The sequence below is a fragment of the Oncorhynchus mykiss genome, chromosome 13 (genome assembly GCF_057628025.1).
Source record: "Oncorhynchus mykiss isolate SJ-2025 chromosome 13, ASM5762802v1, whole genome shotgun sequence".
Lineage (NCBI taxonomy): Eukaryota > Metazoa > Chordata > Actinopteri > Salmoniformes > Salmonidae > Oncorhynchus > Oncorhynchus mykiss.
In genome coordinates this window covers 39,417,031-39,430,435 of record NC_143034.1, presented here as the reverse complement: position 1 = coordinate 39,430,435, position 13,405 = coordinate 39,417,031, and the positions used below count along the sequence as shown (strand labels likewise).

Here is a 13,405-nt window from a genome sequence, read left to right as displayed (position 1 = left end):
GTAGTGAAACACGTTTCAATTTATCATGGTGTTGATGCATATTGAGGTCTTGGTGACCACAGATGTATGCTGTTTATTCAAGTATCAGCTGATCTTTACAGTATCTTAAAATGTTTACTGTCATAGGAAATATACAAATTTAGTAGAGAAAGCATGCAGAGCACTTTTCTTTTGGATTATAAATTAAATATTACAGGTATTATTAGCTTCTATTCGGTTGTGACAAGTGGCAAGTTTGCAGTATGTGTATGTATTGCATCAAGGTTGTGTAAATATTAAACATGTTTTATCATGACTTCCATAGAAACATCAAAAGACAATCTTTTTGCATATTTTTATTGACTTTTTAAAAGCTGAACTTATTTGGCTTGATGGTCAACACCGATTGTTCACAGAACACATTTAATGTGAATTTTGCAGTTTAGCTGACAGCAACGTGTTTGAAATGTCACTGGTTTAAATTACTCAATGCCATTAATAAAATGTGTTTACACTTTTATAATGACTTTCATGAATAGGCTAAACATGTATAAATAGTTAAGGGTCTACATACTATTCATATGACTATTTCATCATTTACATTGAAATTAGGTATTTAAAATAATTTATAAAGGATTAAAACGCATTTATAATGGCTTAATCGTGAAAGTTGTGTAACCAAAAAATGCTGGTCATATTCTGTCTGGTCCATGTGCAGGGCTGCCCAACCCTGTTCCTGGAGAGCTACCCTCTTGTAGGTTTTCGCTCCAACCGCAGTTGTAAACTGACCCGATTCAGCTTATCAACCACCTAATTGTTATAAATAGGATGGGCTAGATTATGGTTGGCGCAAAAACCTACAGGACGATACCTTTCCACGAAGAACGTTGAGCATCTCTTTAAGATATGAAGGTTTGGAATGAGAAGGTGATGTTGAGCAATGCCGTTGAAGCTTGTGCATTCAACATTATTAGCACAGCATGCCAGGCTACATACAGTACTTAAACACACACGCACAAATGTTCTACAAAAACATTGGAAAATAAACATTGATAGGAAAACTGAAAGTAACATTACAGAGCTTCAAATCTAGGTGGAACTACAGTGTCTTTAGAAAGTGTTCACACCCCTTGACCCTTTTGCACATTGTTGTGTTACAGCTTGAATTTAAAATGGATTGTGTCACGGGTCTACACACAATGCCCCATAACATCAGTGTATTTAAAAAAATAAAAAAAATAAAAAAATGTTTTATAAAATTAAAAATTAAAAGCTGAAATGTCTTGAGTCAGTAGGTATTCAAACCCTTTTTTTTTTGCTTAACAAGTCACATTAGATGCATGGACTCACTACGTGCAATAGTGCTTAACATGATTTTTGAATGACTCATCTCTGTACCCCACAAATACAATCATCTGCAAGGTACCTCAGTCGAGCAGTGAATTTAAACACAGATTCAACCACAAAGACCAGGGAGGATTTCCAATGCCTCACAAAGAATGCCCATGATAATTGGTAAAACAATTAAAAACAGACATTGAATGTCCCTTTGCGCATGGTTAAGTTATTGCACTTTGGATGGTGTATCAATACACCCAGTCACTACAAAAGGTTCAGGCGTCCTTCCTAACTCAGTTGACGGAGAGGAAGGAAACTGCTCAGGGATTTCACCATGAGGTCAACCAACGGTGACTTTAAAACAGTTACAGAGTTTAATGGCTGTGATAGGAGAAACTGAGGATGGTTCAACAACATTATAGTTACTTCACAATACTAACCTAAATGGCAGAGTGAAAAAAAGAAAGCCTGTACAGAAAAACAATATTCCAAAACATGCATCCTGTTTGCAATAAGGCACTAAACTAAAACTGCAAAGAATTGTGGCAAACAAATGAACTTTATGTACTGAATATTGTTAGGTTTGAGGGAAATCCAACACAACATATCACTGAGTACCACTCTTCATATTTTCAAGCATGGTGGTGGCTGCATCATGTTATGGGCATGCTTGTCACCGGCAAAGACTAGGGAGTTTTTTTGGGATAAAATAAAACAGAATAGAGCTAAGTACAGGTAAAATCCTAGAGGAAACCCTGGTTGAGTCTACTTTCCAACAGATGCTGGGAGACAAAGTCACCTTTCAACGTGACAATAACCTAAAATACAAAGCCAAATATACACTGGAGTTGCTTACCAAGATGATATTGAATGTCCCGGAGTGGCCTAGTAACAGTTTTGACTTAAATCGGATTCCAAATCTATGGCAAGAATTGATAATGGCTGTCTAACAATGATCAACCAACTTGACAGTGCTTGAATATTTTTTTTTACATTATAATGTGCAAATATTGTACAACCCAGGTGTGTAAAGCTCTTAGAGATTAATCCAGAAAGACTCAGCTGTAATCGCTGCCAAAGGTGATTCTAACATGTAATGAATGACTCAGGGGTGTGAATACTTGTTAATTAGATATTTCTGGATTTCATTTTCAATCCATTTGCAAACATTTCTAAACCATGTTTTCAGTTTGTCATTATGGGCTATTGTGTGTAGATTGGTGAGAAAAAAACAAATTTAATCAATTTTGAATTCAGGCTGTAACACAAAATGTGGAATAAGTCAAGTGGTATGAATACTTTCTGAAGGCACTGTATACCCACAGCAAGATTGTTTGATAACGGAAGATAAAGGAAAATAGTCAAATACACAACCAAAGTTTTTATATACTGTATCTTGTGTGGATATAAGCTTGCCATGACGTAGAAAAAGCTTTACATTTCCAACTGCCACAGTTACAAACCCTTACAAATTGAATCTGCTCAGAAAATCACACGTCTACAAAAAAAAAAAAACACTGTTCAGAAGTCTCCATTACAAATGTTGTCCCATAATACATTCCTGCAGTGAAAAGGAAACAGCTTGACCATGTGAATATTATCCATACATAGGTTGAAAACCCTTTAGCATGATATGGTCTTTCACAGACAGGTCCAAAAGCTTGAAGTGGAATGCTTGACTTTGACATCCAAAAGACCAGAAGTAGGTTCTTCATTCGCCTTTCAAAAAGTAACTTCTTCGAGTCGGAGTAGTTTTTAGCGAGTAGGGTGGAACGTGAGCCGACATAATTTAAGCCAAGCTCCTCTGCCGTGGCTTGATCCTCAGATACAGCTAAAAATAAGAAAATACCATTTTAAAGATCATATAACTATGGTAAGCAGGGGGCTGAGATTCTCATTTAGATGTCTCAATTTAGATTCAGCATTATTACATAATCTTCTTAAGTGACAGGATTTCCCCCACTAGTTAAAGAAATCTATTAATCATTGCCAGATGTAGGATGATTTCCACATGTGAAATGGCAGACAAGTTTTTGTCAAGGAGGTGACGCATAGAGCTGGTAGGTCTTTACAAGGCACGCATGACTAAGAAATGTTAGCGTTGCATAGCACAATGTATTACTAATACAACTAATATAAGGACAGAACATTAGACAGGAGTAGAAACTAACATGGGCATTGTTTAATGCGTTTCACAGGACAAAACATTCCCAGCTTTCCAACGTAGGTAAGCAGGGGGGGTGTTACAGGTGCCCTAAAGGGACAAACTAGAATATCAATACACAACAGTTAGGTTTTCCCCAGTCTTCTAATCAGAGAAGTAGACCCCCAAGGGCAATTTCTTCCCAAATAGATTGCAAGTTGCACTTTTCACCAGGGGCACAGTTTTGGTTTTAGAAGTGGGGCTTACATAATTATTCTTATACATTTTTCTTCAGTTGGATAAACACTCCAAGCAGCCTACCCGACCGCCCGGAGGAGTCCACATGGTCATAAAGTACACCGTTGCCTCGTTTTGTACCCCCCCGTCCCCAGTGAGCCCTTGCTTTTCACTGAACATGTTCTTCGAACCTCCAGCACCGGGGCCAGTATTCACAACATCTCAGAGTAGAACCTTTCACATTTAATTTGCCAAAATGTATCACTTTAAACAACCGGTCGATTATTTACTTTATACGCAGAGCTCACCCTGTTATAAAAATCGGGTTTCTAGCTCTACAAGTTGATAAAAACAGCTACGGTCATTATTAACGGTTTCGTTTGCTAATTAAAACACTTACATTTAGAACGCACTACAAATGTTAGGCTACAAAGGCGGCAAAGTGGATTAGGGTAAAGTTAGTTTGAGGTTGGAAGTTAGAGATATAGCTCTCCGAATGTTTGTTGAATATCCTACCTCTATGTAGGCCGTCATTGTAAATAAGAATTTGTTCTTAACTGACTTGCCTTAGGTTAAATAAATAAGAACACGGTTGTCAGGTTTTTTTGCTGGCTACACAGACCGAATGATTGCATTTTAGCAGATAGGAATCAATCATCCAGCGCGAGGTAGAGAGAGGATTGAAAAACAATTCTTAACTCTTTGGTAGAGATGCTGTGAAATTCCGCTGGAGCAGTGCGAGAAAATGCGTGCATGCATAACCTACTGGTAATTACCCTATTTCGACCCTACACTTAATACAGACTGCCATTTATTTTGCGATGCCCGGCCATTAGAAGTGATCGGAGTTTGTTGGAAGCTCGCCTTTTAATGGAAGTTTTACGGTATATGGACAGATCCTAGATCAGCATTCCTCCTTTTAGAAGCTTTGTGGAAATGGCCCTTGGTCAAAACCACTGGATATATGCATGTCCACTTTTCCTATACTAAACCACTGTTCTGAATACAATATACAGCTGCAGCCCACAGACAGACACTATTGCTAGATTCCAAATTGACTGCTCTTCACTCTGCCTATGATTTTTGCCACATTTCTTACACCTATCCAATCATTTCAAATCTACAGGAGTTCCTAGGGCTTAGGAACTAGGGGTAGAGCGTATGTGTGGCCAGGCTAGTGTCCCTACTCTCTCTCCTGCTCACCCCTAGCAGGTTTCTTGGAATGTAGCCCTCTCGGTCTCCGCAGCGTGCCCACCACCACTCTCTCGTCCTTGTCCTCGCGCCGCAGCACCGTCATGCAGTCGCCTTCCTGGAAGGCCAACTCGTCATCGTCCTCAGCCTCGTAGTCCCATAGGGCGTACACCACCCCACGGTTCATGATGCCCATCGTCTCCTGTACACCTGCATCAACACAAAGTCACACCCAACTCGTCAGGAACAAGCCGTTAAGATTCAATTTCCGCTAAAACGTGTTATGGAGGGCAGAATGTTAGAGTAGATGAGGGTAGCTACATTTTGTAAACCAGCGGAGGGGTCGAGTGCAAAACGGAAAAAAATATTGTTTTGAGCAAATAATGTTTGTGCTTGGTCTCCAGTCAGAGTACACTAGCGGTCTCACCGTAGAGGAACTGGGAGCACTGTGCGTAGCCCTCCTCCATCTCCTCGCACTTGTCTGTCGCTGTCTGCATATCACTGTAGGTGGTGGCGAACACAGCAGCCCCGGACTCCACCAGGAATTTACACACCTGCACATTGTTACAGGAGGCCGCACAGTGCAGTGGAGTCCTGGGAGAGAGACAGACACAGAGAGGTAGAGTGAGGTAGGAATGGAAGAAAGAAAGGGAAGAAGGTAGAGAGGAGGGCAGAGGGAGAAGGAGATAAGAGAGGGAACAAGGTGGGAGAGTTGGCGGAGATAAGATCAAGAGGAGGGGTGAGGGAGAGTGAAGGAGGGGAGAGATAAAAAACAAAAACAATAACGCTAATAATAGTGGGCGACTGGATAACATCATCCACATGAAAACATTGGATGTGACGTGCTACTGGTTGCTGGGGGTGACAACAGCTTTTATAAAGCTACTGTAAAGTGACAACGGCAACTAACGTGACAAGGCCACTGTAAAGTGACAATGGCTCACCAGCCATCACTGTCGGCAGCGTTGGCGTTCACGCCAAACTGCACCAGGAACTTGACGATCTCGGTGTGGCCGGCGCAGACGGCGTTGTGCAGGGCTGTGATGCCCTCGTCATTGGGCAGGCTGGGGTCATCCACCTATAAGGCGGAAAGTTAATAGGCTTCAAGACATTTCCTAGAAAAGGTCAGTTATCGGTCTTTACCCCTTACGGTTGATGTTAGGATTTGGGGAGGGATTAGCTGATCTTAGATCTGCCCCTAAGGGCAACATGGTTGAGGTTAGGATTTGGGTAGGTTTTAGCAGGTCTTATAACTGCCTAAGGGCAACTTCTAAGCTAAGCATTTTGACGGCCATTGACCAGCATTTCTTGTTGCTTACGAGTACTACCTAAGCATTACTTGCAGCGGCATTGCAAAGCCTTTGCTTATGGGATGTCTGCGTGGAAGAGTCGCCTGAGGTTATCCAGTCTGTGGTATTAACATTGAAACAGACGAAATTAGCAGGGCTAATGATGTAAAACTCACATCACTGAGAATCTAACCAACAGCCCTTTGACTCCTCACCCCCATTTTCTTCCCAACGCTATACTATCTCTTCAATTAAAAGAAGTGGGACTACTCACGTCATAGATGACCCTCTGCACCAGATCATACTCGCCCTCCAGAGATGAGTCCAGCAGCAGGGACAGGGGGTTAAACTTGACCCGCATGCCGTGGTCGATGCGCTCCGAGCCGACCTTCCGCAGGTTGGTCCTCTTGCCCTGCAGGAGTGGAGTGAGGGGTGTTACAATATAAATGCAGTGACATCTGCTAGCTATGGTCATCGAAATTGTTAAAAGGTTTTAAAATGAATTATAATAAATGCAACAGTTGGACAATGGATAAAGATCCTACAAACTTTTAGAAATGTTATTATCCATCAGATATTGACTACATTATAGCACATAAAACATTTTACTGGCTCAGACAAATAATGACTGCAGTTCAGGGACTTTGGTGGAAATGCAGGTATTCAATTTGTCCAATATAAACATTTTAATATTGTGTCAGGTATTTTTTTGGGTGTGTGTTAAAAATATAATTACATGTGCATCATATGCAGAAATACACTGGATGTACTTGCATATATGACACATTAACATAAAGGGGTGGAACAGGACTGCTTCATTAATTACTGTTGTCACATTCTCTTGCATAATTCAACAAGTGTGTCAATAGCAGGATACCCTCGGATAAAAAAATAAACACGCTTCGCTTTAGAATACACCGATATAAACATACTTTACATTGTTTCGAAATCGGACATAATATCACTATAATCCGAGTGTTTATTTTCGGGAAGTTGCTTTATTTCAGGGAAATCTAATTCGTTAACATTTTGTTATCTTTTTTCCTCAACTGGATTAAATTATTACTTTTCAATTCCACAAAAAATTAACACCCATCAAAATAAAGTTATATTTATTCGCTTTCTTGTGATGTAAGTGACGAGACTGTTAAATCCCAGACTAAGCTTTAACGTTCTTATAGTCAACAGAAAGCCAATGTATTCCATTGAGCCCATTTCAGCCATTACCGGGTGTGTTTGACAGGTCAATACAAACATTTCCGCAGTCGTAATGTTAATGGGAAAAAATTACAGGCACAAGCAAGAGTATGAAAGAGTCGCAGGAGTAAAATGAAAACCATCAATCCAACTAGATTTAAGTGACGAGTAGGGCTGTGGCGGTCATTAAATGTTGTGAGCCAGTTATTGTCATTCAAAAGACTACCGGTTTCACGGTAACTGACAGTTAATTAACAAACATGTTTAGCATCTCCAGGCCTCCAAGCATACAGCCGCATACAACCCGCTGATGTGCGCCTTTGGAACATCTACATTTTTTTTAAGTCTAAGAAATCTATTTAATATACACTATCACAATAAATCCATTATTTATTTTAGGCAGGTCTAAAACATTATGATTATGAAGAAAATGTATTTCAGAAGAACAGAATGATTTGACCTAGGTACATTATTTGGCTATGCGCCATAGGCTGTAAGGCTAGTTCATTTAGCAAACAAGATATGTTTAAAATTCCTGTGCTATTATTTTATACAGTATTACATGGTTTTATAGTAATAAGAATAGAATTTAACTTAGTGCGCCTTCGGAAAGTATTCAGACTCCTTGACTATTTCCACATTTTTTTATGTTACAGCCTTATTCTAAAATTGATTAAATATTATTATATTTTCCCCTCGGCAATCTACACGCAATAATGACAAAGCGAAAAGTGTTTTTAGAAATTGTTGCCAATTTATTTAAAAATGAAATATCACATTTACATAAGTATTCAGACCAGGGAATAGGAGACTAGCCAGGATCGAGGGAAAGATGAATGGAGCAAAATACAGAGATCCTTGTTGAAAACCTGCTCCAGTGAACTCAGGACCTCAGACCAGGGCTAAGGTTCACCTTTCAACAGGTCAACGACCATAAGCACACAGCCAAGACAACGCAGGAGTGGCTTCTGGACAAGTCTCTGAATGTCTTTGAGTGGCCCAGCCAGCCATAGCCCGGACTTGAACCCAATCGAACATGTCTGGAGAGATCTGAAAAATAGTTGTGCAGCAACGCTCACCATCCAACCTAACAGAGCTTGAGAGGATCTGCAAAGATGAATATGAGAAAATCCACAAATACAGGTGTGCCATGCTTTTATACCCAAGAAGACTCGAGGCTGTAATCGCTGCCAAAGGTGCTTTAACAAAATACAGTGTAAAGTGTCTGAATACTTATGTAAATATTTTTTCAATGTCATTATGGGGTATTGCATGTAGATTGATGAGAAAGGGGAAACAAATGTAGTCCATCTTAGAATAAGGCTGTAAAGTAACAAAATGTGGAAAAAGTCAAGGGGTCAGAATAGTTCCGAATGCACTGTTGCTGAATAAAACAAAGGATATTTTTCCTATTCCGGAGCGAGTGCACATATGAAGTGGCTTTGCTGAGTGTAAAAGTGACCATTTGAAACAGGTCCTATACACTAGATTTAGAGTTCTTTAAATAACTTTAGTTGTGATGATTACAAACCTTAGAATGTCTCAGAAATCAAAACATATATGGGGTGCATGATGCGACTATAGGCCATTGATGATTAAAGTCGCAAATAAAAGCTTGCGCTCTGTTCCTTGCCTCAGACTGCACATGCTGTCCTCTCATCAAGCGATCATATTTTCACCCATCAATTTAGTCTTGACTAATACTGTACCAGTCAAAGGTTTGGACACACCTACTCATTCCAGGGTTTTTCTTTATTTGTACTATTTTCTACATAATAGTGAATAATAGTGAAGTCATCAAAACTATCAAATAACACATATGGAATCATGTAGTAACCAAAAAAGTGTTAAACAAATCCAATTATATTTTACTTTATGTAAAATTAGTATGGATTTAGAATGAATTGCCCCTTATCAAATGGCCAGGAACAGGGGCAAAAAACATCTGCTCTCGAATAGTGAATGGAGGCCGCTTTCCTGCCATGGCGGACTGGTAGACTATTCCAGATTTATAGTGGAGCATGTGCTTAATATGAGCAGCTGAAAATAAATATAGTAGCAGTATCCTCTTCAGTGGCAACCATCAAAAACCCTGCTTTCACACTGGATTACATATAGAAAAGTCTGGGCTTATAAGAACACGCATTTCATATACAGGCCCACATAAGCTCTAATTTGCATATTGGGGTTTTGAAAAAATCATCACCTCAGAAAACGCTGTCCATTTTGTTGTGTTAGGCTTTGAAACAACATCCACAATGACCATGTTTTCCAGTGAGTTTCAAGCTGTTGTTGAACTTCTTTCTTCAAATTGATCAATCACAGTGCGGTGAGTTTGAAAAACATGATACTGTTCTGATAAATGTTTGATGTGATTTTCAATTGCATTTATGTCCGAGTGGTTAGACTAGAGGGACAATAGAGCGCTGAGTACCAGGCGAGTTGGGTACAACCAACGCATGTCCAGAGTGCATAAAATGAGATTACCTTGACTCAACGGTTACATGGAATTTTACTGCGGTCATGACTCATGACTGCCGGTGTGGAGGTAATATGGTCACCGCAACAGCCATACTGGCAAGTGGATTTTACACCCTTCAAACACAGATGACTGAAAAAGACAGATCCTCTGGTGGGCGTATATGTTGTATACAGTTGAAGTCGGAAGTTTACATACACTTAGGTTGGAGTCATTAAAACTCGTTTCTCAACCACTCCACAAATTTCTTGTTAACAAACTATAGTTTTGGCAAGTCGGTTAGGACATCTACTTTGTGTATGACAAGTCATTTTTTCAAAAATTGTTTACAGACAGATTATTTAACTTGTAATTTACTGCATTACAATTCCAGTGGGTCAGAAGTGTACATACTAGTCAGTACTAGTTCTGTCTCCTAGAGATGAACGTACTTTGGTGTGAAAAGTGCAAATCAATCCCAGAACAACAGCAGAGGATCTTGTGAAGATAATGGAGGAAACAGGTACAAAAGTATCAATATCCACAGTAAAACGAGTCCTATATCGACATAACTTGAAAGGCCGCTCAGCAAGGAAGATGCCACTGCTCCAAAACCACCATAAAAAAGCCATTTTGCAACCGCACATGGGGACAAAGATCGTACTTTTTGGAGAAATTTACTCTGATGAAACAAAAATACAACTGTTTGGCCATAATGACCATCATTATGTTATGAGGAAAAAGGGAAAGGCTTGCAAGCCGAAGAACACCATCCCAATTGTGAAGCACTGGGGTGGCAGCATCATGTTGTGGGAGTGCTTTGCTGCAGGAGGGACTGGTGCACTTCACAAAATAGATGGCATCATGAGGAAAGAAAATTATGTGGATATATTGAAGCAACATCTCAAGACATCAGTCAGGAAGTTAAAGCTTGATCACAAATGGGTCTTCCAAATGGACAATGAACCCAAGCAAAGTTGTGGCAAAATGGCTGAAGGAAAACAAAGTCAAGGTATTGGAGTGGCCATCACAAAGCCCTGAGCTCAATCCTATAGACAATTTGTGGGCAGAACTGAAAAAGCATGTGCGAGCAAGGAGGCCTACAAACCGGACTCCGTTACACCAGCTCTGTCATGAGGGATCTGCCAAAAGTCACCCAACTTATTGTGGGAAGCTTGTGGAAGGTTACCCGAAGCATTTGACCCAAGTTAAACAATTTAAAGGCAATGCTGCCAAATACTAATTGAGTGTGTGTAAACTTCTGACCACTGGGAATGTGATGAAAGAAATAAAGCTGAAATAAATAATTCTCTACTATTATTCTGACATTTCACATTCTTAAAATAAAGTGGTGATCCTAACTGACCTAAGACAGGGAATTTTTACTAGGATTAAAATGTCAGGAATTGTGAAAAACTGAGTTTAAATGTATTTGGCTAAGGTGTTTGTAAACTTCTGACTGTATGTCACAAAAACAATACATTAATCAAAATGGTTTCCCAATACCAAATATATCACCATCCATGTACCCCAATATCCATACCAGCACAACTTTTAGTATGTTTGGCTAAAACATGACCTCATACTATATAGTATGCTAGTATGGGGTATTTGGTGTGGCTACATACCGGAGGCAGAGTGACCTGTCCCGTGACCTCCGGAGCCTTCATGTTGAGGGTGTCCTCCCCCAGGTCCTGCTCCCCTTCGCTGGGGTATGGAGGGGGCGGGTAGGGCGGGTACTCCTCCAAGTAGGCTTCTGGCTGATGGGGGGGCGGGTGGCAGGGATCTGGCACCTCTTCCTCCAGCGACGGGGGCATGGTGTGGCTGGAGGAGAAAGAGGGCTCTGGGATGGGCGAGCGGGGGGGCACCTGTGCATCTGGGGCGGCAGGGTAGCCTAGTGGTTAGAGCGTTGGACTAGTAACCGGAAGGTTGCAAGTTCAAACCCCCGAGCTGACAAGGTACAAATCTGTCGTTCTGCCCCTGAACAGGCAGTTAACCCACTGTTCCCAGGCCGTCATTGAAAATAAGAATTTGTTCTTAACTGACTTGCCTGGTTAAATAAAGGTAAAATAAAAATCTTCCTCGGTCTCAGCGAGGGACGCTGCAGCATGGAAAACTTGGGACGTCTGGGGCTCCACCGGCAGTGGAAAACTTGGGACGTACCAGTGCAGTCTGGGGCTCCTCCTTCCATGTTCCTCCACCTTCACCCTCGTATGGAAACGCCACAACAGTCTCCATGGCGGCCAGTGTGGTCTTCTGGTAGAGAAGCTTCTGGATGTTGGGCCCCGCAGGGCCCTCAGGCTCTGTGATGGAGCTGCGCTTCTTGAGGGGTCGCGGGGCATGGTGCAGCCGACGGCGCAGGGCTTCCAGGTCGGCGTCGCTGGGGTGCCGGTGAGGGTGCGAGATGAAGGGGAGGAGCTTGGTGGGGCTGAGGGGACGAGGGGCCCGCTCCGTCTCCTGGCCCCACTGGCTCTCAGGTGCCAGAGACGCCAGGCCGGGACCCCCCTGGTCCACCTCGAAATCGCCGGCCCCCAAATAGGTGGAGTCCTGGAGGAGCGACTGCTGCCCCCCACTGCCTGAGATGACTGGTTTTCCATACACTATCAGAGAGAGAGTGAATGGTCAATCTAGCATGCTAACACAATAACATCTTTTAAAAGACTTTAAGGTTGTTAAGTAGGGAAATTTAAGGCAGGTATTTTCCAAAACAATAACAGAAAATGCAGAATGATTTTAACAAATTACTCAGTTTAGTAACATGGTAAAGATCCAGGAGTCACAGGAGTAGCCAAGACACGACAGTAGCCCATGGCTCCTTCTCTCACCTCTGGGCTGCGTGCGTGTCAGAGTGCCCCCACCTGTCCTGGGCTGTTGGGTGTACATGGAGTAGATGGAGGAGGCAGCCACCGTCTGTGGCTTCTGGAGGACAGGCACTGCCGCTGTGGACTCTGGAGGATCCGGGGTGAAGGGGCGCACCGTAGCCGCCGGAGGAGCCTCCTGCTTGGTTGGCAGAGGCAGGGTGTGGCTGTGGATGGGCGGAGGTGCACACAGATGGAGGGAGGCGGACGGTTTTGCCTTGCCCGGGAAGGTGCCCGTGCTGTAAGGCGGTTTGCCGAAAGTCGGGGGCTTGGTAGGGATAGGAGGTGGCACCTTGCCGAGAGCCTTACCACCCGCCTATCAAGTCAAGAAGACCGTAACATACATAGTATGATGAAAATTAAATGCATAATAATATAACTGCAACAATGTCAGTTAACAGATGGTTTTATCCAATGCAACTGTTCAAACACAAATCCAGTATTAAGTATGTGGGCCATGAGGGAATCAAACCTACAAATGGTGTTGCAAGTACAACGCTCCAACCAAAAAACAACCCTGTATATCAAAAATACATTGAAGCTGCTTCATTGACTAATCGGGCATTTATGGAAAAAATAAAAATAAAAATGGAAAGCAGAATAATCTATATCCCTGACCACATTCTCTGTGGGTCTGTGATCATTTCTAGGAAGGATGGAAGTCGGGTAGGGAGGAACATAGCAAGGGAGCATCTTTTAAGTATACTGTATGAAC

The 13,405-nt window shown here is 41.8% G+C and overlaps 1 protein-coding gene across 1 annotated transcript in view; it reads right to left on the bottom strand.

Moving 5' to 3' along the window:
- Window positions 1-329: 329 nt before the first annotated feature.
- LOC110486087 (apoptosis-stimulating of p53 protein 2) overlaps window positions 330-13,405 on the bottom strand; it is a 46,753-nt gene continuing 33,677 nt past the window's right edge. The window contains 9 exon segments of the mRNA XM_090196159.1: window positions 330-3,148; window positions 4,901-4,961; window positions 4,963-5,098; window positions 5,316-5,482; window positions 5,833-5,966; window positions 6,452-6,589; window positions 11,461-11,708; window positions 11,971-12,432; window positions 12,658-13,006. Of these exon segments, the coding sequence (XP_090052285.1) occupies window positions 3,107-3,148; window positions 4,901-4,961; window positions 4,963-5,098; window positions 5,316-5,482; window positions 5,833-5,966; window positions 6,452-6,589; window positions 11,461-11,708; window positions 11,971-12,432; window positions 12,658-13,006 (1,737 nt within the window). The 3' untranslated portion in view covers window positions 330-3,106.